This window comes from Mycteria americana, chromosome 7 (assembly GCF_035582795.1).
Source record: "Mycteria americana isolate JAX WOST 10 ecotype Jacksonville Zoo and Gardens chromosome 7, USCA_MyAme_1.0, whole genome shotgun sequence".
NCBI lineage: Eukaryota > Metazoa > Chordata > Aves > Ciconiiformes > Ciconiidae > Mycteria > Mycteria americana.
The window spans coordinates 42,357,417-42,382,341 of NC_134371.1; the positions used below are offsets into that span (position 1 = coordinate 42,357,417).

At 55.6% G+C, this 24,925-nt stretch overlaps 1 protein-coding gene across 8 annotated transcripts in view; it reads left to right on the forward strand.

Moving 5' to 3' along the window:
- NOS1AP (nitric oxide synthase 1 adaptor protein) overlaps positions 1-24,925 on the forward strand; it is a 48,085-nt gene that overhangs the window by 18,034 nt on the left and 5,126 nt on the right. For 2 of the 8 annotated variants that reach the window (XR_012776528.1, XM_075508117.1), the window contains exons 3-10: positions 14,121-14,213; positions 14,591-14,664; positions 15,297-15,405; positions 15,648-15,789; positions 17,060-17,223; positions 17,765-17,932; positions 21,122-21,287; positions 21,850-21,999. Coding sequence is in view for 6 of the 8 variants with exons in the window: in XM_075508117.1 (XP_075364232.1) it covers positions 14,121-14,213; positions 14,591-14,664; positions 15,297-15,405; positions 15,648-15,789; positions 17,060-17,223; positions 17,765-17,932; positions 21,122-21,287; positions 21,850-21,999 (1,066 nt within the window). In the remaining 2 variants the exon portion in view is untranslated. The other 6 variants (XR_012776527.1, XM_075508122.1, XM_075508121.1 and 3 more) reach the window with 6 other exon arrangements.

Here is a 24,925-nt window from a genome sequence, read left to right on the forward strand (position 1 = left end):
ACCTGAGAGGTTGTTGAGAGGAGAAAATGGGTCTGAGAGGAGTACGCTGAGGTGTGGCTGATTTCAGGGTCTGCAACTCATCCTGGCATCTCCCAGCACTTTCCTGGTCAGTGCAGTGGAGAGCTGGACCCGTCTCCCTTTTCCAGTCCCCTTGAGTTTGTGTCTCCTCACACCCATGGCATTGCTTTTATTTGTGGGGTTTTTTTTTAATAAAAAGGGCTTTCATCAGTTTGCTGCCATCATGGCAGCATTTTACTCTTGGGATGGAGTGGGGTCCAAACGCTGCCTTGTGCTGACTGCTGAAGCTGATGTTGCATGGACCTGAGCAGAAGAGACGTGGGCAGCCGCCTCTTCCAGCCAGGCGTGAGCGTGTCCAGAGATGATACCTGGCTCTTGCTCTGTGATTAAGGGCAGAAATAGCTTAGGAAAAGGAGAACAAAGAGTAAAAAAACCTCACAAGCAGGGGGTCAGGGGCCAAGCAATATTTAATACCTGTTTTACGGCTGAGAAACTGAGACACAGGGAGACTCAGTGACTTGTCAGGCTCTTTCTGAGGGAGGCATCTCTGCGCAGGGAACCGGACTGAATTAAAATCGAACCAAGCTGAAGTCAACACTTTTAAAATGCTACTCTTGTGTATGATCCTTTCCGCTCTTGTGCTTCTCTGCTGGTCCTCGAAGGGCAGGGACCTCTTGATTTAATTTGTTGAAGTGTTCTCCTCTGCTGCATCACCTCAGAAGAGGGGCAAAGCGCAGAGCTGCAGCCTTTCAAAAAAAATGCCACGTGCCCCAGTTTCTTCACTGCTAAAATTAATTCTTGGTGGTTTTGGCTTGGTGCAGCATGAAGGTTTGTTCCAGGCGATGCTGTACACAAACGGCCGAGGGGGAAGAGCAGTGTCAGAGCCTGCCTCGCAGCCTGCGGCAAGGTGAGAAGCATTTTGGCGCGGGGTTTTGTGGCTGCGAGAGCTGTAAGGGCGGGTGCGTTACGGCATTGTTTCTGCCGCGCATGGGAGCGGAGGAAAGGATCGCATCTGTTTAAAAGGAGAGGCTGCAAAAGCTATTGTGTGAGCCGGTCTGTGGAATGGATCTCGTTTAATTAGGGAGCTGGAGGAAAGGATGTGTCTATTGTAGGACAGCAGAACAACAAGCACAGCCAAGAACAAGATAAAGGAGCCAAGCACTCTCCCAGTCCCAGCGGAGAAGGGCTGTAGCGTGCAAAGCACGACGGAAGCCCTGGAGGTCCCCGCCTCCTCCTGCCCGCACCTCCTCGCCCTGCGGGCAGGCTGCGATGGCCACCGGGGCTGATGCTTCTCGGCACGGCACTGTGGCCACGGCTGCGGTCCCCCGGCTGCTCCCGTGGATGATAGTCGGTGGGTGAAGTCATGTGCTTCAACTGGGATTTTTGGAGGGATTGGACTTTCGCAGGCTGCAGTGAAGTCTGCCCAGAGGAAGACTCTAGATGAAGAATGTAGCCAAATTTGGATGAATTTTCAGAGAAGAAAATGTTTTCCTTCTCAGGCATCAGGCTTCCCTGATGGAGAACAAGGATCCTAGTGATTCTTAATCTGTTGTTTGGTCTTCGCCAGCATGAGTTTAACATGGCGGAAAAAACCCCAACCAAACCAGTTCTCCTTGCCATATGCGTCCCTATGGAAACTGCTGATCCGTTTCAGCAGAAACTGCAAAAATTGGCCTGAAGTGGATATTCACTGCAGGAAACTTCAGCAAAGATGGTTAAATTTCAGCTTAACTCTTTAACTGAAAACAGCCTGACCTGTGATGTTTTACAGTGTCGTTCTTGGATTGCAATAGTGATATGCATTATAGAGAGCCATCTCTCTCTTTTTCCCTCCCAAACCTCCAGTTTTGTTTTTGCTCCAACGACATTTTCTTACTCCCTCTTAACATGATGAATGGGACTGGTCTGGACTCCTTCAAACACTCCCTGATCGCCGGGCACTTTGGGGATGTGTGTGTATCTCTCCAGTACTGCAAACACAAAGAGCACATCTCTGCTGACCTCTACATACATGCTAAGAAATCCTCAATATTTAAAAAAGAGAAATCCAGAGTAATTGGCCCAAAGCTGGTGGTGAGTGTGATTCAGGGTGCGGGTCCCACCAAGCTTTCTGTGAGAAGATGGGTCCTTCTGCGGTTTGAATGGATCCAACTTCAACTCCCAGCTGGCTGATCTTCTGCGTTTGCCTGAAGTCAAAGAGCCTTCGACGTGAGGAAGCTCTCCCCGCGTCCCATGTCTGAGCTGCAGACAAGTCCCCTCCTGGCCTACTCTTGGATAAGCTAAATAGACGGAGTTTGTTTTAACCTCTAAGACTTAAGTCTGGGAAGCCTGCCTAATGTTCTTGTTGCTTTTTTCTAAACTCTTTTCTATTGCTCCTTTGAAGTGTACGATAAAGCAGAACACGTTATGTCGGGATGTATTAAATTAGTTGTGATTTCAACAGTGCTACGTTTTGAGGTGATTTCAGCTTCCTACCTTGCTGTGCATTGCCCTGCTCACGTGCCCAGGACCACACTATCTTCATAGTGTCCTTTCCACTGGGATGACACCTTTCGATGTCTCCAGGGTTTTTTAGGATGCATTTCTGCACCTTGTGGATGCAGCTTCTGTTCCTTTTTCCTTTGGGAGCCTGCTTGGCCAATGCCATATAAAATCAACCTGAAATGAGTAGATGCCAAATTTCTGTACACTTGACCTGGATAGCAAATACCCTGTGTTTTCTTCCAGACCTGCATAAAAATGAGCATTGCTGTGCTCTCCTTGCTGTGGGGTTTCCTGCAAGCACGGTGGCATTCTGTCATCTGTCTCTGTCGTGGCTTCGCTTTTGGCGTCCACCGGTGAGGTGGATTTTGTCACCTTAATCTGGGCTGTATGGTTGTTACAGATAACATTTTTGTCAAAACGCATGCAAAGGGGGAAAACAGCAACGTATTCTCTAAGTTTCTTAGCCAGCCTAATACCTTTGTGAGGTACGCTTTTAATTTTATTGAGGTAGTTTAGGATCTCAACTGGCATAGAACTAGTGCTGTGCCGGGTTGTACTGTGATCCTTTTGCTTGACATTAAGTCCTATATTGGCTGTTTTCTAACTCTGCCTAAAATCTTGGAACTTTTATTAGTCTGGAATTTTTTCAAGGATCTGATTCTAATTCTTTCTAAATCTCTCTAAAGGACATTATTCGGATTTGTTGACTTTAAAATGTAGAATTTACTGAATGATTTTTAATACCTGCATTAGTTATTGCTGAAATAGGAACCATGAAACAAGCGTGATATGAATAATTACCTCTTTTCTCTGGTTACAACCCAGAAACACTGTTGAGCACTGCTGGCATCTAATGAGCCCCACAGGGCTGGCTTGTTTCTGATGCACTGAGCGTTTAATGCTGCTCATTCATTCTTTATTAATTGTCTGAATTTTGTAATTGCTGATTTAGTTACAGTATTACCAGCTCGCCTTCCTTCGGTTTGTCACTGCTCTTCTGCCTGGCTATTCTCATCTGCCTTCTCAGCTGGTCTTGCTCAAGCTTTTTATGCAACTGTGGGAGAGAGCAGCTCTTTGGTGAGCAGTAAAAAATACTGAAATAAATCCTGTATTTCACAACTTGGGGCGTAAATCTTGCCGTGTTCTGAGTCGGCTCGCTTTGCTGCGCTGACACCTTCCTGAAGCACTGCGTGGGTATGTTCTTACGGTGCCCTTCTCCCTGGCACCTGCCCTGGCGCTGGCGTTGGGGTGTCTTTAGCTCGAGCCCGGGCGACTCTGCGCTCTTCTGCGGTGCCAGCCCTGCCTCCGGCCCCCTCCGTGCAGGAGGGGATGATCTCAGCTGCCTTGAGGCAGGGTCTGTCTTAGGAAGAAAAAAGCATTTGGGGAAGAAAGCTAATCTTGAACACAGAAATCTTGTTTTCCTGCTGGGGCGGAGGAAGGTGCCCGGCCGGGCACTGCCTTCACTGCTCAGCACCCAGCACTCCCGGGGTCCCCAGGGCATCAGCTCTTGCCGGTGCCAGAAAGAGGCAGGAGTTTAATTAGGGATTACTGTAAACGGGCATGACTAAACTGCTGCAAATGGCAATGCTTTTCCTTAAGCTGAGCTCTGTCTAGCACATGGGTTCAAACCCACTGTAGCCTGGATGAATGGAGGCCATTTCTAGGCTCTTGTAGCTTCTTACCCTCTTCAAAGGGTGGCTGCAAGGAGCCATCACCGAACGGCTCGTGCACCCGCTGCTGTTGCCCGCATAGGTCAAACCAATGCATATTTAATTAAAAATACCACAAATTCCAGTCAGATGGGGGGTTTCCAAGGAATGTGCTTCTGCTTATTTTAGCAACAGGTGGTAAATATTGAAGCGTCTACAGCTCATCTCTCATCTTCTATCTCCGGGGCTGCGAAAAGCAGCGCGAAAGCAGTGCCTGCAGTTGTGCGCAGGGCCTGCTCTTTGTTTTCATTAACCAAAGGGAGCAGCTCAAAGCCTGGTTATTTTTGCAACCAGTTCGACCAGTATCCCATACGCGCCCACACACCGGTTAATTCGCACGCACCACGTTTGGTCATCGGAGATGGCAGCACGCGAAGGCAGGTGGGAGCTTGCTGTCTCCCACACATATCTGGTCCGTGCTGTTATCGCTTCTTTGCGTTTCTGAAAGGGGTTCCGAGATGTGTTCAAGGCTGGGGGCTAGCCTGTGGCATGGTCTTCACCGCCCTTCACGCCTGGCTGAGAAGCGCTGCTTTTCCCTGCCCACGAGCGGTCGCTCCCACTCGGACCCATTGCTGCATGTGCCCTAGCTGGGGGAGAAATGATACGGCTGTGCTGGGATGGGGTCCCCAGCTTTCTCTTATAAGCTCAGGATTAATTAAGCCCCAATGAAGTGAATGATAACACATGCACAGGGACCTGTTGTTGGCTTTGATGAGCTGCTGGGTGGAGCTGAGGGACGTTGCTGGGAAGTGTGCTCCTGCACCACGTTGTGTGCACCACGCTGCTGCATCCCCCTGCACAGCGCCGGGCTTCCACGGCACACAGGGCAGCTGCAAGCTGCCTTGGGAGGGGAGGTACGCTGGTGTGTTTCAGGTCTCCTTTGAATCTCCAATTTTAAGGTTTTTTTAAAAAAAAAAAAAAAAAACAACAAAAAAAAAAAAAAAACAAAAAAAACCAAACAAAACCAAAAAAACCAAACCACAACACTTTGAGGCTGCGACAGGGAGGTATGGAACCCCAAAGGATTTCTTGTAAGGGAGGTAAATCATCTTGTAAATGGAAGTCTGCAAAAGAGGGGGTGAGAATAAGCTGTTACGTAGAGGAACTTTCTCCGTTTAACCCTATGATTGATATTGATTTAATTTTTACCAGTTCTGATTTCTCTGAGATTCCTGTGAAACTGCTTAGACTGAAGATGGCTTGTGTATGTGTCCCAGTTTGCCACCTCAACTCATGAAACTTGGAGGTAGTGAGGGGAGGTTGGAGGAAGTGGACCGAGGCAGCTATCTGGTAGGAAACGGCAAACCGAGCAGAAGGAATTTATTGTGAAGTATTGAATGTTATTGGAAAATATATTTTGTGTGATAAACGGGTATGCTGTGATCCAGGGATTGTTTCAAAGCAGCAAGCTTAACTCCGCTCTGCTGCTCTCACAACATGGGTATTTTTAGACTGGTTCCCCTTTATACCCATCAGTACTCGCAACCATCACAGACAGTTACCAAAATTAAACCTGAAGTTGGATGGGAAAACAGGCACTGACCTTGTCAGTACAAACCAAAATCATATCTTATTTCAGATGAACACATGCACCTCGGAGCCTCATTTTCCCATATGTGCAAATGCAAACTCTGAGGAACTGTGAAAGAGTTTTAAAAAGCATCGTTAAGCCCAAGAGCGAGCATCCAATACTTCATTAATCCTCCCCCCTTCCAAATTACTGTGCCCTTTGATTAGCCTAGCTACTGGCAAAACCACCAGCACTGGGGTGTAGACAGGGCGATGGAGCAGATGTAAGCCTGAGGAGCAGCTCAAACCCGAGCTAGCAGGATGGCAGAGGTGTGTCCAGCGTGTTTGCCCATGCCGTGCCAGTGGTTTGCCAATGGAGCCGGTGGGAACCTTGGTCCTGCCCCCAAACATCTCTGGGACTCCGTGCCCTGTGATGGGAGCCGTCCCCTCTGCAGGCGTGAGTGCTGTAGGCTGGTTGTGTCCCAAGTTTTGGCAGCAGGAGAGGGGAGCGCAAGCAAAGCGACCGCACTGCAGGGGTCCCCAAATCTCCCCGCTGTCCTTGCCTCTTGTCTCCCAGCCCCAGGAGGGAGCAGGCAGATGCGGCTGGCATCCCACAGGCGAGCACCCTGCCGGTGCATGGTCATGCCCGCGGCTGGGCACGTGCCTTACGGTTGCACGTGGGAATTGGGGTGGTAACGTGTCCTCATGGGAGCCGCAATGGGATTGCATGCCCATGGCAAAGGGGAGTCCTTGGTAGACACAGGCAGCAGCACAGCACTTTGGTAGGGCGGCTTAAGGCAGTCTTCTAAAAATGGGTTTTAGTCCATTTATTGCTGATCAGATTAGTAGGTTAAGCAGGTATTCCAGTGTACTCCCCTCCAGCAAGCTTGAGTCGCCTGTGGGGTAAAGCGCAGCCCAGAAACAGTGGACCGTCAGGTATTTTGAAGCTTTGTTCAGAAATGCCTCTTGGATGAAGCTGACCACCCTCCTAGGAGGTATCCTGCTTTCCAGCCGCTTTATCCCCCGACATCTGCTGCTGCCCCAGTAGAACTGGGGCGATGCATGGGGGAGATGCGGGCCGGGGCAGGCTGGCAGGTGCCTTTTGGGGCAGCAACCCGCAGCGAGGGCAGAGGGAGGGGGTGATGCTCCATGGCTGGGTACCCCGCCGGCAGGACCCCTGGCTCTTTGCTGCCCTACCCGCCTGGCAGCCGGGCTCTCGGGATGGCTGCCGCCTCCGTTCCCTGCTGCGTGGCAGACGGTGCCCAGCTGTCCTCTGGACACCACCCTGATATTCCCAGACCCGTGTGGCTTGGATGGTCAGGGACTCTCTTCTGATCTGCAAGGCTACTCCTGGCCGGGTTGCATCTGTTTGCTACCGTGCCAAAGCTGTATTTGAAATCATTCCCTTTTCCTCTCCAGTGCTCTTTTCTTTCTGCCACTGTATTTAGAGAGATACTGGTCGTGTTCCTCGTTTAGCTGAAATGGTTAGGCTCCTCTTGGGTGGCCAGCACTCCATGCTGAAACTCATCTGGGAGGCCTTTCTCTGTGCCTTTTCCTTGCCCACCTAAGTGTGCCTGGGCTTGTGCTGTGTGCTTCTAAGAAGATCTCTGCCTCATCCTGCACAGTGGTGTTTCATCTTGCCTGTCCTTATCAGGCGTGGTTGCATTTGATGCATCCCATACGCATGCTGCCGGTCCCAGCGCACACCACCTCTGCACCCGGCAAGCTGGGTGCAGTGCGCGCCTTACCTACACCTTTCCCAGCCTTTTGGCCCAAGAAACTGTTGGTTCACAGGACACATGGGCACGTCGCGGTCCCGCGCTCAATGTGCTGCCCGCCTCCGCGTGGCGCAGCCCCTCCGACGCTGGAAGTCACGCTCATCCTCCCGTTAGCAAAGCCCCAGAAGGAAATAAAGGAGAGATGTTCCTGGCTGCCGCCTGCTCCTAGCACTCCCACAGGACCCCGGCACTGAGCTCTGGGCGCTGTTTTCCCCACGAAGGGCATGCGGGCACCAGGTGCTGCCTTCCTGCTCCTTCTGCTCCCTGCTTTCCATGCCCATCCCTGGGGCGGCTCGGCACCCCTGCCCAGGAAAGAGCCGTGTCCCTCTCCGGTTCCCTTTCCTGCGCAGCCCGTGGGCGGCTGTGAGTCATCCAAGGGCACCGGTGTTGGTGCCATTTCCTTGTGTGGTTCAGCAAAGCGAAATCCTCGTCCCCTGCGTGGTGCTGCTGTTTGCCGTTCCTCCCAATTACTGCTATTAGGATCCCAGCAAGGTTCCTCAGGCTTCCCTCCTGTGGGCTATGCCTGATCTCCTGTACATTTCTGAGATTTACTTTCATTCCCTGTGTTTTCAGCAGCAGAAATTGAGGTATGTAGTTCCCCCCCCCAGTCATTAATTCTTGGAGCCGTGGAGCCTGTGCCAGTTGAACTCAAGCTCAGCTGTCATTTTGTAATAAGTTAATTCTTCATCAAGAGAACAGTACTGCTCCTCCCCTCCAAAGTGCTGGGAAAGACAAGTCTGCCGTGTCTTTCATTACCCTGAGCTGACCTTGGGTTAAAGCCTAACTCTAAAGGTATTTTATTCGTTGCTGTGCCAGCCAGCCGTGAGGAGGAGCTGCCGCGGGGTGCAGAGGGAGCTGGGCACCGGCTTCCAGCGCCCTGCCCGCTCCCCTGCCGGGGACCGCACCGGCCCCGCCAGCCCCGCGCGGGCGGCTTCGCTCCCCTGACCGAGTGGGCTGCGGGAGCTGTGGGAGAGCTGCAGGGCCGCGGCTGCAGGCGGAGGTCGGAGCCTGGGCTGCTCACGTCGCAGGGTCCGTGCCGGCCAGCCCTTCGCGTTCGGCAAAGGCGGCTCCGTGGGATCCGGCTTTGCTCGGAGTTTCATGTCCTTTCTGTATAAACACAAAGAAATACGGTTTTCTGGCAAAAAATACATCCCCTTCTATGCTTTTTTTCCTAACACAGATTTTTTTTTTTTTCCCTCTGCCTCCCTGAGTTAGCAGAGTAGCATTGAGTTTTGTGGAAATTGCTTTTTCCCTATTAATTAAATTCTCAGGCCACTGCTCTTTCCCCGGTACAAGCTTGTAAACCTCTTTTCTTTTTATTTTTTTTTTTATAAGGAGGGGGATAGAGGATGGAAGGGGACAGGGACAGCTCAATGCATTTAGGTGCACTTCGATTAAAAAATTTCCCGTTTATTTGTATTCTGCTAGCACCATCTGACCATATAGCATTCCTGGTACCTTCCCTTACTGCTGGAGAAAGCTAGTGGGCAGACTTAAATCTGTACCCGCTGCAGTTTAGATGGGCTGGAATGAAATGAGGGCATTTTTATTTAGGTTAACCTTTTTCAGATGCTTGTGAATGTGGGGGGATGATGAATCTAGAAAGACATCATCTCTCTTCTCCAGTGTGTGCTCTGCCTAACCTACCGTGCAGCGTGTGGTTGCAAGTTTTCTTACACTTCTGCCGTGTAGAAACAGTGCGACAGGGACAGATAACATGTTTCTACGGGCGCTGAGTTTTTCCATGCCTTTCACACGTGCCCATCACACTTGGATTCATACATAATTTTACTCTAACCTGACAAGGTTACATGCGCTCTCTATTAAGCATCATATGTTACTCTGTTCTCCAGAAAGGGCAATTTTAATACTCTGCCAGGAGGAATGTGTTGCGCAGTGATGCATCCACCAGCTGGCATTATTTTCCATCTAAAGTTATTTGCATAGTGAACTCCGCATAAAAGACAGATGTTGAAAATAGACTCCCACTAACCTAAGGTCAATGGTAAGGCTCTTGTGCTCTGACAAAATAGATGTTTCTTTTCCAATTGAGAAGATGAACATGGTTTTTTGTGGGCAGTGTAAAATTAAGGGGTAATCTTCATTCCCTTTTTAGCTGGTTGGAGTTCACAAGTGATCTAATACTTCTTTTTCATTAGTGAGACCACCTTTACTTTTTTTCTTGAATAATTTCTTTTTTTTTAACTCTGGCATATCTCAAAGGTCCATTTTCAATCTTTGTTTAAAAATTTTAGTAGAGTGCCACAGAGGAGACCGACTGTGGAGCTGTGCAAGTCCAGGATCAGAAGGGTTTCTCTGTTGCTCTTTCCATTTTCTGTGCTTTTCCCTGAATCTTCTGGATTGCCACGTTGCTATAGCCAAGAATTAATGTAATTAACCCAAACTCCTAGTATTGTTACAGATACTTCAAAATCCAGAATTGTGCCCAAGATGGGCAAACTACCTGGGTTGAAAGTCAAGAAAGCCGTTCTGACCGTTTAGTTATTTATAAGTAATACAGTGAAATGCTACATGGTGTGAAACCAAAGGGGAAAGAGTCGCCTAAAATCAGAATGCCGTATCCAGAGAGCGCGGGGTGAATTGCCGTCACCCAGCTCCCTGCACCCGGTTACAGAGGCACTCCTAGGGCTCCTGCTGCAGTGCATGGCAAAGCTCCTCCTGAGCCTCCCCGTCCCCTCCGGCAGCAGAGCGGGTCCCACGCTGGCCGCTTTGAGAAACCCCGCTTTTGCTTTGGCTGCACGCAGAGTTTTGTATTGGCTCGGTGAGAAGCTTGTTGGCAGCGATGGGGTGATTTTTAGCGCAACTTTGGGGATGCAGGGTGTACTCCTAGCAAGGGTTGTATGGCATTGGTCCAACCTCCCTGGAAGCGTGCGGGTTTTCTTCTCCTCTGGGTCAGCTGGTGCCCGCTGGGTTTGGATGTGGTTGTGCAGATGGTCTTGGAGTCCCTTTGGTGGCATTTCTAACCCCGCCGTCGCCTCTGCTCTCCTCCCAGCAACAGGGAAAGCTAAAACCCTAACGCTTTGCATCCTTCTTAAGCTTTCCCTCTCTGTTTTACAGCAGAAGGAGGGATGTTGACAAACGTGTGCAGACCCACTAGGTCTCTGTGCCTAGGGCAGACAGAGCTATGGTCAAGATTAACTCCAAGCCAGGGAGGTCCTGATCAGTCATACGGAGAGAGGTTTCTCATTGCCCTGTTAGTAAACAGGCCTGCAGGGCAGGTGTTAGCAAGGGCAGGTCTTGTTGACGTGCAGCATGCCGGTGAGACCCATCTGAGACGTGCAGCAGTCTTCAGGAACAAAAAGCCCATACTGGCATCTGTAGTCTGCTAATGGAAAGGATTTGCCATTGCTTTGGAGAAGTCCAAGGAGGTGGCATAGGGCCAGCAATCCTTCCTGGGCTGCTGTCTCACCTGGTGCCTCGGTCTGACTGCAGCCATCAGCCACTGCATTCCCGGGAGCTGCAGGGGCTTGCTGGGGTGTGCAGGGACTTGCGGTGGGATGTGCCTTTCTTCTGCCGTAGCCAGCGAGCAGCACCCCAGCACAGCAGGGCGCTGAGCGGGGCTGGTTGTGGCAGCTGCTGTCAGTGTTAATGTGAACTGCTGCACTGCGAGCTGGCGGGTGTGAGCACAGATTCCGCCCTGTACCATTTTGGGTTCATCCCTTACAGTCTCTGTGGCTGAAATCTCACTTAGAGGAACTGCGCAAACCTAATGCTTCCTTTGACCCTAGCCAGAGCTACTGCTTGCGGTGAAATCCCTCTGGTTTGCTGAATTAGCCTTGTGAACAAGGCAGAGCAAATTGCACGCTGTGGCTGTAAGCAGGGGGGGAGCAGCACACGAACGGTGCGCCGGGCTCTGCAGAGCGATATGTGCCCCCTCTCAGTTTGGTCTGTTGCTCCTCTCTCTGGGGTGCTTTTCCTCCCTTCTTGCACCTATTTGCCTAAACTCACATTTGAAAGTCTGCAAAAATTAGCAACGCATCTCCTGGCCCGTGGGACTTGGCATGCCTGCCCCGTGCAGCCCAGGGATGGGAGAGGCAGCTTGGCCGAATTGCCATTTTATTGAATCCTCTTCCTCGCTAATTTATTACATTACAGTTAGTGTTTCATTAGAGCCCTGGTGAGCATGAGTTCATTAGCGTTTTATTGGTTAGAGCTGCGCTTTGTTGCGTGGGAAATGCATCCCGAAGAGCGGCTGCACTGGGTGGAGGGATTGCGCTGACGACCTCTGCTTGGGGCAGGCCCTGCAATAGCTCCCTAAGCGCATGGCTTGGACTTGCAAAGGAGCTTGGCTCTCGCCTCGGCGTCCAGATAAAGGCCTGGATTTATGCAAGGACTTAACAAATCTGGCTGGTCGGCCCTTCTGAGAATTTGACTTCTTTGCTCCCATCGGTTCTTGCTGGAGTTTTGCTGTGAGCCGTCAGAACAAGGGGACTTTGGCTTCAGCTTGGCAGAGGCAAAACCGCTTTCCCCACGGCACTCCCCTCGGCCAGGCTCGGGGCGAGCCCGGGCAGAATCCCTCGCCTGCAGCCAGGGATTGCGGAAGCCTCTCCGAGGAGCTCTGCATTGATTCTGTCCCTGGAACATACACGGGGGCTGGGTAGCATCTTCGCTGAAACATCCTGGCCTATCTGCGTTGCTGTCCTGGGGCTGTTACTCGCCCAAAAAACCAGGCTAAAAATAGCATCTCTAACCCTGAGATGTTTTGCAGGGTTGCTGTCTCTTTCAAGCCCACGTTAATTAACACTCGGGATGGCCCAGAATGGAAACCCCACAGCTCCATCAGCTCGGAAATGCAACTTGATGTTTATATCAATGATTGTTAGGACCAATAAGTCAGGCTGCAGCTCCACAAGGTGCCGTGCAGTCGCTCTGGGTGCTACAGAGAGCATCCAGCTCAGCCCGCGGCTCCTGGAAAAATCCCATGCAGAGCTTCAGGAGGTGCTGGGTTAATTACTCCAAGGTAGCCGGGCTGGACCTCACCTTTTGAGGGCTAAATCAAGACATTTCTTCAGTGTTAAATACCAGACACACTGCTGTGATCTTGGTAGCGGTCTGGTGTCTTAGCAAGGCACAGAGAGGGGGCTCTTGGATGCGGTTTCACCTCTGCTTGTAACGACGGGGAAGGGCAGTATGAGAGATGGGACTTGGAAACCCACCCCGGTGGGCTCTTTGGTGAGGGACTCTGGTGAGACCCTCCTCCATGAGGAATAAGCCCTGAAAGCAGCATATGGATACGTGCTGGGAATTTTGAGGCTGGCTGTAGCCACGGTGGAAGCCTGAGCTCAGCTTTCTCCAGCCCATCACCACGGCTTCAGCCCCGGAGCGGGTAGGCTTGCACAGCTTGCCCGGGACGGGCGAAGGCAGAGCTGTGTTCCCCCCGATGTTTTCTGAGTCATCTGTATCTCCCATCCCCATCGGCGACTTTAAAATGGCTTTGAGGAATTGTGTTTTCAGGTCTTTTATCATTCGATCGCAGGTCAGGGCCAGCAGCTTTTCCTGCCTGCTGGCTCTGGCTGCCAAAGTTAATACATCATGCAGTGCTGGAAATGTCACACGGAGGCTCGGCGTGGACCGGAGGCAGGGCTTTGCATCGAGGTGCCTGCCCTGTGCTCCCTCTGCAGAGAGACTGGCGAAATAATGAGAGGATTAATTAAATTCCTCTTCCTTGGGCGCGCAAGGCGCAGGATGAGGGGCTTTTCTGCCGCTGGGCAGGCACAGAGGGTCTGTCCCCACCGCTGTGCACAGCACCCTACGTGTGGGACCAGCACACCGGGTACCTGATGTGGGTGCACCCATGGTAGACTGGCTATGGGACTCCCCAAAAGTCCCACGGCAGGAGGTTGCTCAGCTTAAATGGCTTACCTAGCCTATTCCCCTGCCAGCCCCCTCCCCGCTTGCAAGACTCTAAATGCAAAAGTGGCTGGATTTTGGGAAGCCTGTTCTCTCCCTGGGGCTGGGCCAGAGCTTTGTGTTTAGTCACTGATCTTTGGAAGTTCCTGTCGGGTTTTTTTCTTGTCCAGTGACTTCTAATCAAAGTGGGTAATTGCATTATCCCATCTCCCCTGGAGAGGTTCACAGAGTCCTCAGCAAGCATGTTCAGTTTTATACCGAGCCCCTAAAAAGCCCCACTCAAAATGAGGTTTCTCTTAGGAGAGCTCAGCAATGGCCACAAGCCAGCGGGGCAAACCCGGCCAGGCTGTGGAGCCCCGGGTGCTGGCAGGGCTGGGGAGGTGGCGGTCCCTCTCCAGGGAGGTACGGCCCTTCGGAGGGGCAGAGTGGGTGCCTTTGAAACAAAAGTTAACATTCCCAGCAGCATCCTGGGCTGAGCAAAGCGTTATCCCCATCCAGGGGCTGGATTGCTTCGGGGTGTGCTCCTCCGGATGCAGGGCACGGGGACACTGTGGGCAAAAAGGCCCCCTGTCCTGTCCTAGCATGGATGTGCAGGCTGATGTGGGTGTGTGCTTGTGTTTGGGGAGGCATGTGGGGTCAGGGAAATCTTTCCTTGCCCCTCTCGCCCCTTCCCATCAGAGCCTCTTCAGCCCCCCCAGGGCTTTCCTGGCACAGGAACGCTAATTCAGGGGTTTTCTTCTGTCCTCCGCAGTACGAGTTTAAAGCCAAGAACATCAAGAAGAAGAAAGTGAGTCTCATCGTGTCGGTGGATGGCGTGAAGGTTGTTCTGAAGAAGAAGAAGAAGGTAGGCGGCCCCGGTCCCTGCGGCAGCAGTGCCTCAGCAGCAGGAGCCCTCCCCTCGTGGCGCAGGGACCTGCAGGGTCCTTGAATTTCTGGGGAGCTCTGGTGGGCTGGGAGAGGGAGGGACGGGCTGGGATGAGCCACGGATGAGCCGTGTCCCTGCAGGATGGCAGAGCCAGTCCTGATGCGGGTGCAGAAGGGGCTCAGGGGGCCCTGTGGGAGGTGGTGTGGGACAATGCCGGCCCCAGCAGGATCCTGCCCTCGGCAAGGGGCTGCAGGGAGCAGCAGCAGAGCTGTGACAAGTGCTTCCTGGGTCTGTCCCTGGACTGTGTCTGCCCCGTTCTTGATCTCAAGGGCAGCATCTGACGTACTCATTTTCAGCTTCTTTTGTTGCAGAAAAAAGAATGGGCCTGGGACGAGAACAAAATGCTCGTCATGCACGATCCCATCTACAGGTAAGCCTGCCCGCTGAAGGGACGGAGGCTTGCGTGGCTCTGCCGTGCCCCTTACCCCACACCACACTGGCACCATGCTGGGGACCGACCAAGGAGAGCCACCACTGTCCCTACGGAGGGCAGCTCCCCTCACGTGCTGTGCTCTCCAAAAGTCCCCAGCTCTTTTCCTCCATCTCACTGGCAAAAGCTAAGAGCGTGGGGCATCTGTGTCCCAGGGAAGCTGAAAGCGAGCGAGGAAGGGCTGTGCTGGGGAGGGGGTGGCACGCTGACTGGGGCATGTGCCCAAGCGAGGAGGCCAGCTCTCCGAACAGGCAAGGCAGAGGAGTGAGGTTTGCTCTCCTCGGTCCCTGGAGGGCTCCTGGGCTGTCGGCTCTTTCCCCGGAGGCTGAGCAGAGAAAGCCCTGTGCTGCCTTCACAAAATGCTTGCTGCTGCTGAGTCAGCAGGCTAATTTTCCCAGCCAAGGCAAAACCACTGCCAAAAAAATTTCTGATGGGCTTTAGCAGGGATGCGCTGCAGAGGCTGGGCATCTGCCAGCACCCCATGCCCTGTGAAATACTGGCTGTGGCCTTGGCAGTCTGCTGGGCATGTGGGTAATATGTATGCTATCCTCCCCTCCTTTCTGTCCTTGCAGGATATTCTATGTGTCGCATGACTCCCAGGACCTAAAGATCTTCAGCTATATTGCCAGGGATGGGTCTAGCAATGTCTTCAGGTGCAACGTCTTCAAATCCAAGAAGAAGGTAAAGGTGTTGGGATGCTCATCCCGCCGTCGGGGGTCTCGGTGGGGTGGCTGGGGCAGGAGCCCATGGTGGTGCACTGCAGCAGGCAGCCCAGAGCACTGCGGTGATCTGAGCTCTGGTGCCTGCGGCTGTGCTCAGTCCCTGGGGCAGCACACAGAGACCCCCGAGAGCTGTGCCGGGCTGGGGAGGGCACCAGGCAGGGGCAGCTGAGATTACGCTCCTCCTCTCCTCACCCGCTGCAGAGCCAAGCCATGCGCATCGTCCGGACTGTGGGGCAGGCGTTTGAGGTCTGCCACAAGCTGAGCCTGCAGCACACTCAGCAGAACGCGGACGGGCAGGAGGACGGAGACAGCGAGAGGAACGGGGACGACCTGGATGTCCCAGGTACTCTGTGAGGGCGGAGGCAGGGGTGGCGTGGGGGTCCTGGAGCCTGGCAGATGCGGTCTGCAGAGTCACTGTCTTCCCACACTGCTCCTTGTGGGCCGACACCTGCGGAGAACGGATTTGCACAGCAATCTGGCCTGCGGCGCCTCGGGCTCAAGCTGGGATCTTGCCCAGCAAGGAGCCTTTGCTAGGTGTTAGCCGTCATCCTTGCAGACTTCCCCCTTGCTGGGAGCCCATTAGCAGCGCCCAGGACTCTGCTGGGCGCTTAAATACTCTCCGTGCTCGGCTGCACACGCCGCAAACATTTCCTCGCTGCTTCCACAGAAGAGGCCCTAAGCACAGACCTTCCCTGCATCCCAAGGCGCTTGCGTGGCTGGGGCCAGCTCTTTGCCATGGATCCAGCTCATGGTCCGTTGCCACCCGTGCAACTCCCTGTGTGTAGGAAGCTGCGCTCAGGATGTTGCATCAAGCTCCCAGGGTGCAGGCAGCCTGTGGACCCCCCTTCCCTTCTCAGCCCCGTGGGCAGAGAGGACAGGGATGCTCCTGGCCGGGGGCTGCTGGTCCACCCTGTCGCCCCAGGCTCTGTGGGACCCCGGGGAGCTGCTGTGCTCCTTGGTGCCGGCAGCTGCGCTGAAGAGGAGGCAGATGTTTTGCAAGAGGTTGGTCAAACAGCTCCAGTGCCCATCGGGATGCTGGCAGGTCCGGCTGCCCGTCCGTCCGTGGGCTGCCTGCCCTGCAGCCCCATGCTGGGGGCTAGATCCCCCCCATCCCATCAGGAACAGCCTGGGCTGTGCCGCGGTTTCCTGCCTGCCTTTGCAACCAGCGCTGTCGTGATGACCTAACCATTGGGCTGTCCTGGACCCGCCATTGTTTGTTTTTCCTCCACACAATGTCCCGGCCACGATACGCAGTTCCCTGGGGATTTCTGAGCATACAGGATTTTTTTCCCCGTAATCTCTTGTTTACCTTTCTTTAGCTTTCTCTGTGTCTTCTGCTCTCGATGGCCCGTTTCTCCCACACCAGGGGTTTTGGCCGCTGTTCCCCAGGTTTGGCATGCTGGGGCCGGGTGTGTTTTTGGCTGCAAGCCTCATCCCGGGCAGCAGCAGGAAGCACAGCCGTGTTGCTCTGGACCCGTTTCCCCCCTGGAGCTGGAGGGTGGGTGGCACGGGGGCGGTGGGGACCAGTGGGCATCATTCGCCATTCCGTGGGTGCATCGTAGCAAGCTCCTGCTCCACACGGGCTGTGCTCTGCTCTGATGCCGCTCCTGCAGCCTGCCGCCTCGCTGGTGCAGAGAGAGCGGCCGTCTCGGCGGAGGAGACGGATATTGATGCCGTGGAGCTGCCGCTGCCCGGAGCTGACATCCTCGACTTCAGCCGTGGCGTGACCGACCTCGATGCTGTGGGCAAGGAGGCAAGCGGCTATGCCGACGCCAAGGTGTGTGGGTCCCTGCTCTCCGCGCTCAGGGCACGGCGTGGCCCTGGCCCCGCGGCTCTGATGCGCATCCCGGGGGCCCGGGGATCAGGAGGGATTTTGCACGATTCCCCGGCTCCTGGATCAAAGCCATCTGCCGCCAAAAGGGCTGCCCTTTGGCTCGGGGCCCAGGGCACTCCTGGAGAGTGCCGTGCCGAGGCTCAGCTATGTGCAGCCACATGGAAAGCATCTGGGGCAGAGCTGATAGGGATTTTTTTCCACCAAAAAAAAAAACCAAAACCACTTTTGATACAGTGGAAATTCCCATGGGAAGTGTCAGCCTTTTTGGAAATTTTCTACAAAAGTATTTGGGCTTTTGTCAAAACTGAAAAAATACTGTCTTCAAAGTTTTTCAGCACCCCCAGCAAAGTGTGCGTTTGCTTTGAATGCAGCAGCTTCTTTCCTGGGTATTTTGGGGGGCTGCTCTGTGCCACAGCCCATGCGTGCCTGGCGGCTCTCCATGGCAAAGGGCACGAGATCACACTTTAACATCGGTGTTTTGCAGGGCTGCCTGCACCCTGAAGATATCCTGACAGCGTCACCCAAGATGCTGCTGCCCTCGTCTGCCCAGCTGCCTGACCTGGGAACGCCCCTCTCTGCCCACCACCAAATGCAGCTTCTCCAGCAGCTCCTGCAGCAGCAGCAGCAGCAGACGCAAGTGGCCGTGGCACAGGTTCTCCCCTCCGCTCTTTCCTGGGGGCAGTGGCAGGGCTGGGGTGTGCTACTGAGCCCCTTGGTGCCAGCGTATCCCCTGCCCGGAGGGGGACAGGCGTGGGTGGGGACCTGAGCTGGGGTGGACCCCGACACCAGGGCGTGGGAGCAGGCTGGGCAGTGTCCCCTATCTGCCGTGGCACAGCCTGCTCTGTCGTGCTTTCCTGGCACGGCTCGCTGTGCCCTTGCTCCCAGAGATAGCTCTGTTAAGCCCGGATGGATTAGCGTTGGGTATGCATGCCACTGGCTTCTTGGTCCCTTGGCCCCTGTGTTCTTGCCAACGCCTGGCCTCAGCGTTAGCCCCTGCCAACTCGTTCTCCGTGCAGGTATTTCTCGTTTAAGCAGCTCTGGCCACTTTAGCCAACTCGTTACCTTAGCTTTCCTTGTTCCCTGACCCTTCCCAGAGCACTCTGCAATTGCTCAAATGTCTTCCTGGCCTGAGCGACTGGCTCCAGCAGCCTTTCTGTGCTTTCCCATGGCTTTCCTCGTCATGCATCAGAAAATCAGTATTGGTCCTTGTGGCCGTGCTGCTGCCCCAAGAATCTGCATGCCTTCTGGGGTCACAGGCTCAGGAAGTTGCTTTCCCCTCTGGAAGAGGGACCTGCATCCTCAGGGGATCCTTTATGTCTGCCCCAGTATAGTGTTGCCACAGGCAAAGCTTGCTAGGCCAGGCTGGGTCCCTCTGTGGTAGGGACTGCTCACCTTCGGTAGTTCCCAGTCTTTGTGTACCTGCAGAGCTTTGCAGTGGCGATTTCTTTTTCTTCCTACTTCCACATAAAAAAATATCTGAAATAGCATAATGCCATTTCTTGGCTGTCTCGTGGGATGGCAGCCAGTGGCCTCACCCCCCTCTCTCCAAGGGCTGACACCCTGCCCTGGACCTCTGCCCGCCCCGGGATGGTTCTTGTCCCAGAAGCTGTTACTTAGCTGCTCTCTAATCCCTTCAGGATGCACCATAGTGATTTTGTATCACGTGCTTTATTAATGAAAAAGTTGGGCCCTATCATGTCATCAAATGCCTTTCAGATGACTGAATGCATTACATCAACACCTTTGTCAATGGTGCTTGTTATCTTCTCTCAGAAAGTACCGAGTCAGTTTGTCTCTGAACACGTGGTGATGGGCACAGGCTTAATTCTTTACTACCAAAGCTGGGAGATCCACTGTGTTGACCAGGGTCTGTGCTTGGTCTATAGCTACGGGGACCATCCTGTAATTTTCTTGGCCTCTAATTACTTGGCTGAGGATGAAATACCATTTAGTTCCCTTGGTGACCAGAGACTTGCTTTTGCAAGGCATTTCCAGATGCCTGTGAAAGTTTCTTCTCTTAAGGCCAGGAGTCCTTCCTGGGTGTTGTCCCCAGGGGGTGGCACGAGCCACTGCCCCTCTGCAAGACGTGACCTTTGGGTTCTGCTCGCACCTTCCCCCAGCATCACCTGAGCATCACCTGGGCCCTGCTGCAGGTGCCTGTGATGGAGACAGCTATCCAGCTGCGAGGAAGGATGACTTCCAGGCTGATGCTGCCAGCACCGAGCTTTGGCACCTGCTTGGCGTTTAATTGTGATTCCGCCTCTGCTAGCTCGCCTCGGGGTCTCCACTTCGCCTGCCATAGTTCAGCAGAGGGCTCCCGTCCCACCGCGCTGCTGTGCCCCACCGTCCCACCACTGGCGGGAGGAGGAGAGGTGACTCTGCCTCTCTGGCTTCCCGCAGCAGTGACAAAGCAAGTCCCGGCCCCTTGCCTGGCCTCCTGCCACCCCCCGAGCTCGCTGCGCTTCAACTCTGCCCTGCCAAGGGCGCTGCCCTGCCGCCTCGCTGGCTGCAGTCAGGCAGCACGGGACGGAGCAGGCAGCACCTGCCTGCCAGCAGACCCAGCGCTGCCTCCTGTACCCATCCAGGGGGGCAGGTGGCCCCCAGCTGTGCTGCTTTTGGGGCCCTGCAGCTGCAGCTCCCGGGTTTGGCAGGCTACAGAGAGTTCCCCCCCTCTTCCCCAAGGTCACTTTCTAGGCCAAGGTAAAACTGCCTTTTTTTTGGTTGGTTTTTTTTGTTTTGTTTTTTTTTTGGTGGGGTTTTTTTGGTTTGGTTTTGGGTTTTTTTTTTTTCGGTTTGGGGTTTGTTTTCTTTTTTTTTTTTTTTGCATTAAATCCATGCTTTCCTGGTTCCCCACGAGCCTGGTTGGCTCAGTCCTTGCCGGAGAGAGGAGCGCTTGTAGGAGCCATGGTGGGTGGCAGGAGGGGATGCTGAGCCGGTGTGGCTCCCGGGTGGCTCTGCACTGCTGTCCCCTTGTCCGGAGTGCGCTCCTGGAGCTCTCCTTGCTCGAGCTCGGAGCAGAGAGCTGCCCCCACTGCCCCTGGGCAAGGCCTCCTGGCTGGTCGCGCCCAGCAGCATCCCACCCTCCCGGGGACGCAGTGCTGGTGATAGAGATGCTTGCGTATGGGTAGTTATGCCAAAATCAGTGAACATCTTGCCCGTGGACTCCCACTGGCTAACATCCAGGCATTGCTTCCCAGGGCCAGAATGAGCAGCCAGCTCGCATCCCCAGAGCCGTATCTCAGTGACACTGCCATCTGTGTTGCTCCAGGCGTGTCGTGCCTGTCACAGCCGGAGCCGCCTGCAGCTCCGGGGCAGCTCCGATGCTCCAGCCCCTGATAGCGACAGATGCCGCTGGCAGGACCCTGCCTTGTGCAAAACACTGTCTCTGGAAAACCTTCCCAGAAAGACAGCTCGGCCAGGGCTGGCTCGCGGTGCACGGCTGCACCCTTGTGCACCCGCAGCACCATCCAGTCGGTCGAGCGTGTCTTCTCTTCTGCGTCCATCTGGCTTCCTCCTGGTCTGCCCTTTCCTCATGCATTCGCGGCACACATACGTGACTGACGGGTTCGGTCAGCACCTCCTCCCTTTGCCTCGGGCTTTTCCATCAGAGAGACCGGGGGACCACGCGCTGGATTTGCTGAGCGTGCCCTGGTGTGGCACTGCCGCCTGCCCCCGCTCTCCTCATCACGTCTGCGGGTACCCTCAGGGAATGGCTTCTTCATCAAATCATTTGGTGGGATGCTGGTGAGCCCTGGTAGAGGAGCAGGGATAGCTGGAGTCGAAGCTCTCGGCCCTCGAGCAGCATCTCCCACGTGCTCACCCGCTCTCTCCTGTCACGCAGGTCCACTTGCTGAAGGACCAGCTGGCCGCGGAGGCGGCGGCACGGCTGGAGGCCCAGGCTCGCGTGCACCAGCTCCTGCTCCAGAACAAGGACTTGCTGCAGCACATCTCGCTCCTGGTCAAACAGGTGCAGGAGCTGGAGCTGAAGCTGGCGGGGAACACCACCAGTAAGCGCTCCTGCCCCTTCCTCTCCCCTCGCAGCTAGCCGGGTCACGCGTGCGGGTGTTCCTTGTGGGGTTTTTGTGCATTTCCGGTGGTTTTATGCAGGGGAACGTTAGTGCCCTTCTGGCCTGGCTTGTGCGTGTGCGTCAGGGTGCTTGCATGCAGCGTGGGAGGGGGCATAGGGAGGGCTGTATGGACAGGCAGTCACATACATCCATCAGCTGTATGTCCGCTCTCTCCAGTGGCTGCATGGCCTAGGCCAGCTCCTTACCTGCCCAAGAGCCCCTCCTTGACCTTCCTCTCCAGCAGACGTGGCCATCAGCTCCCCAAAGGAGCTGGGGTGGGAGACAGATAACTTTTTATCCTGCAAAACTGGCGCTTTGCTGGCCAGCAGCAGCTCCTGGCACCAAGTGACCCCCTCTAAACAGTGGTGGTGGGGAGGCTGACACCCAAATGGCCCTAGACTGTGCTCCTCTGGCCGGTCTGCAGCCAGCCGTGGTGGCTGGGGGACACCCGGGCAAGCCAGGGTGGCACTGTCTGCCTCTCAGCCGTGCCCTTCTCTTGCAGCAGGCTCCCAGGACAGTCTGCTGGAGATCACCTTCCGCTCCAACGTCCTCCCCGTCCTCTGCGACCCGACCACCCCGCAGCCCGAGGACACCCATCCGCCGCCACTGGGCCCCAGCTCGGGCTTCCCCAGCGCCCTGGGCAGCCCCATAGGTAGGAACGACTGTCTGGTGAAGCTGGAGTGCTACCGCTTTCTGCCGGGCTCGGGGCCACCCGCCCCAGAGCCGGCACTGGGCAGCCTGGAGCTCATCAAGTTCCGCGAGTCGGGCATCGCCTCTGAGTACGAGTCCAACACGGACGAGAGCGAGGAGCGTGACTCCTGGTCCCAGGAGGAACCGCCGCGCCTGCTCCACGTCCAGCCCAGGCAGGACCTGGGCGACAGCCTGGAGGACGAGATCGCGGTGTAGGGGTCGCAGGAGGTGGCGTGGAGCAGCCGGGACCCGCCGGAGCTGGGGCGGGCCCTGGCCGTAGCCCCCTGGCCCTGGCAGGGACGGGACAGCCCAGAGGGAGAGGGGGTGGAGGAGGGAGCGCAAGGCTTTCCAGCACACGGCTGGGAGGTGTGTGGAGGTGAGGACGGAGCCGTGCCGAGGGGGTGCGCCGGGGATGCTGTGTTCCAGCGTGCATGGGCTTGTGTGCTGAGCTGGAGCGTCCCCGCTTTGCATCGGACAGCGAGCTGACAGCTGCTTGCGCTACCCCCGGTCCCTGTCCCCCTGCAAGCTGCGTTTTGAGGCCAGGCAGAGGCAGGGGACTCCCTGCCGGATTAGCCACTGCTGCTGGTGCTGCTGCAGAGGGGAGCAGTAAAGCAGATGAAGGTTTTTGCTGGGGGAGTGAGGGAGCAGGCATGGGGCAGTGAGCGGGGACAAGAGCGCCTGAGGAGCCGGCACGGGGCGGTGAGCAGGGACAGAGCCGCTGGCAGGGGGTCTGGCTCCCTGCGCGGTGGAGAGGGTGGGAGATGAGGCTAGGGCTGTGCTAGCGGGGTGGTTGGGGTTGGTGACGGTGCAGTCGGCGTAGGTGTGCGAGTGAGAGGTGAGGCAGCGAAGGACAGCGGGGACGAGCCTGGGAAGGAGCTGAAGGGGTGAGAGGAGGTCGTGCAGGGTGGCCGGGCGCAGGCAGCTCCTGGCAGAGCGCTGGTGTTCATGGCACTTCCAGGGCAGGGTTTGTCCCTGCCTGAGGCAGGTGGGGGGTGTGCAGGCCCTGCCCGCTCCTCTCCCAGGCTGTGGAGCAGAGAGGAAGGCACGGCTCGGCGAGGAGCAGGAAGCCAGGGCATGCAGCACGGGCCTGTGGGGTGTCCTTCCCTCATTGCCCGGTCCTCGGGCTCCTCGGCATGGCTGCCAGGCTTCAAAGCCTTTCTGGTGCTCTCAAGTCACGTTTTCAAGCACTTCCCTGCACCCAGCATCACCACAAACTCCCTGCTTTGCTTTATAGACAAACCCTCCCATTTCCAAGCAGTCGCTTGTCCCCGGACCAGGGCTGGGGGGTGCAGTGCTGGCATTGGCCGTGTGCAGGGATGGGCACGCTTGCCGCCCCTCGATGGGGAGCGAACTGCTGGTGTCTGCAGGTGGGCTCCTTCACGTCTCTGGTTTGCACCCTCCAGAAAAGTGAATCCAAGATCTCAGGATCCCCCACCAGACTCTGAGATGGCCACAGCTGAGGCATCTGTGGGAGCCTCCAAGGGATCCAGAGCTTGTCTCTTTTCTGCAAGCACATTTATCAGCTGCCTGTTGCTGCAGCCTCTAAGAGGCCATGCCTGAAGCAGTGTGAGCCCAGAGTCCTGATGTCCCCCCTACTCCTTGTGGAAACACTCGACAAGGTGGGGAATGGCACAGTTGTCTTCCTCCCTATCCACCCTCCTATCCTGCTTCTGCTTCGCTTTGTTGCTTCCCTGTGCTCTTGCCTTCACCAGCTCTGTCTCTGCTAGATCTGCCTGCACCTAACCCCTAGCTGAGCATCTCCCAGGCACGAGCTCTTGCTCTCCTCCAGGGCTTAGCCCAGCTGCTGCGGAAGGTCCATCACGTCTTTCTGCCCTGGTCCCCTTGGGACTGAGGGCTGCCGAGGAGCGAGGCGTGGGTGAGACCCCCGGGGTCGGTACAAGCTGTGCAGTGTGCACCCTCCACCATGGGAGGAGGCTGGACGCTGTGAGGAGCTAGAGCCCTAGCAGGAAGGAAGGCCGTGTTCCAGTGTCCCCAGCAGCGGCCTGGTGTCCAGGGGAGCCCCTGCACCGGCCACAGAGGGGGCAGAGTGGGAGCGGGTGCTGGTTGGGACACAGGTGCTCCTGTCCTCTGGCCACCAATACTTCCGTATGCCCTGTCCCGCACTGCTGTGGGCACAGCTGTGTGCCAGCCCTTCTGCTGGGGACCCCGACGTGCCGCTGCCAGCTCGCAGCAGTTGGAGGTGAAAGCGTGGGGTGGGAGGCTGGTCCCGCCCGGAGGGAGAGCTGGGGATGGCAGCACGCACAGGACGTGGCGCTGGGTAGGGATGCGTGGGTGAGTTCGGAGGGGGATTTCCATGTGGGCAGACGGATCGTGCAGGAGAGGGGAGAGCAGGAGCACGGCCATACAGGCAGGGCAGATGAAGGGAGAGCCTGGGAGGAGCGACAGCAGGCGAGAGGTCTCTTCCATGCTGGGCTGGCACAGAAAGCAGGCAGGGCTGAGCCTTCTCCCCAGGCCACCGCTGCTGCCCGTCCCCGCCGCACAGCGCAGCCCAGGCGGTGCCCGCGAGGAGCTGTTGGGACTAGCTGCCAGCTCGGGCTCCTGCCCGGCACTCTGCCCACAGGTGATGGTGGCGGGTGCCCCACGGGCTGAGGGGTGCTGCCAGAGCCGGGTGGGACCCTGCCAGCGTCCTGCCGCACCACGGGTGTACATGTGTAAATGATCCTCCTCCTAACTCAGCGCTGCCTCCAAGACGCCTCTCTAGCCTCTCACTTTTGTTATGGACCTTGACTGGGGATTTATAGCTATATTTTTTGTCCTTTCTTTTCCTACAACTGTTGTGTTACTAACTGTTGACTCAATCTATCTGGGAAACCAATCTGTCAATGTAAGTGCACTTAACCCTTGGGTGTTGTCATTAGTCGACTGGC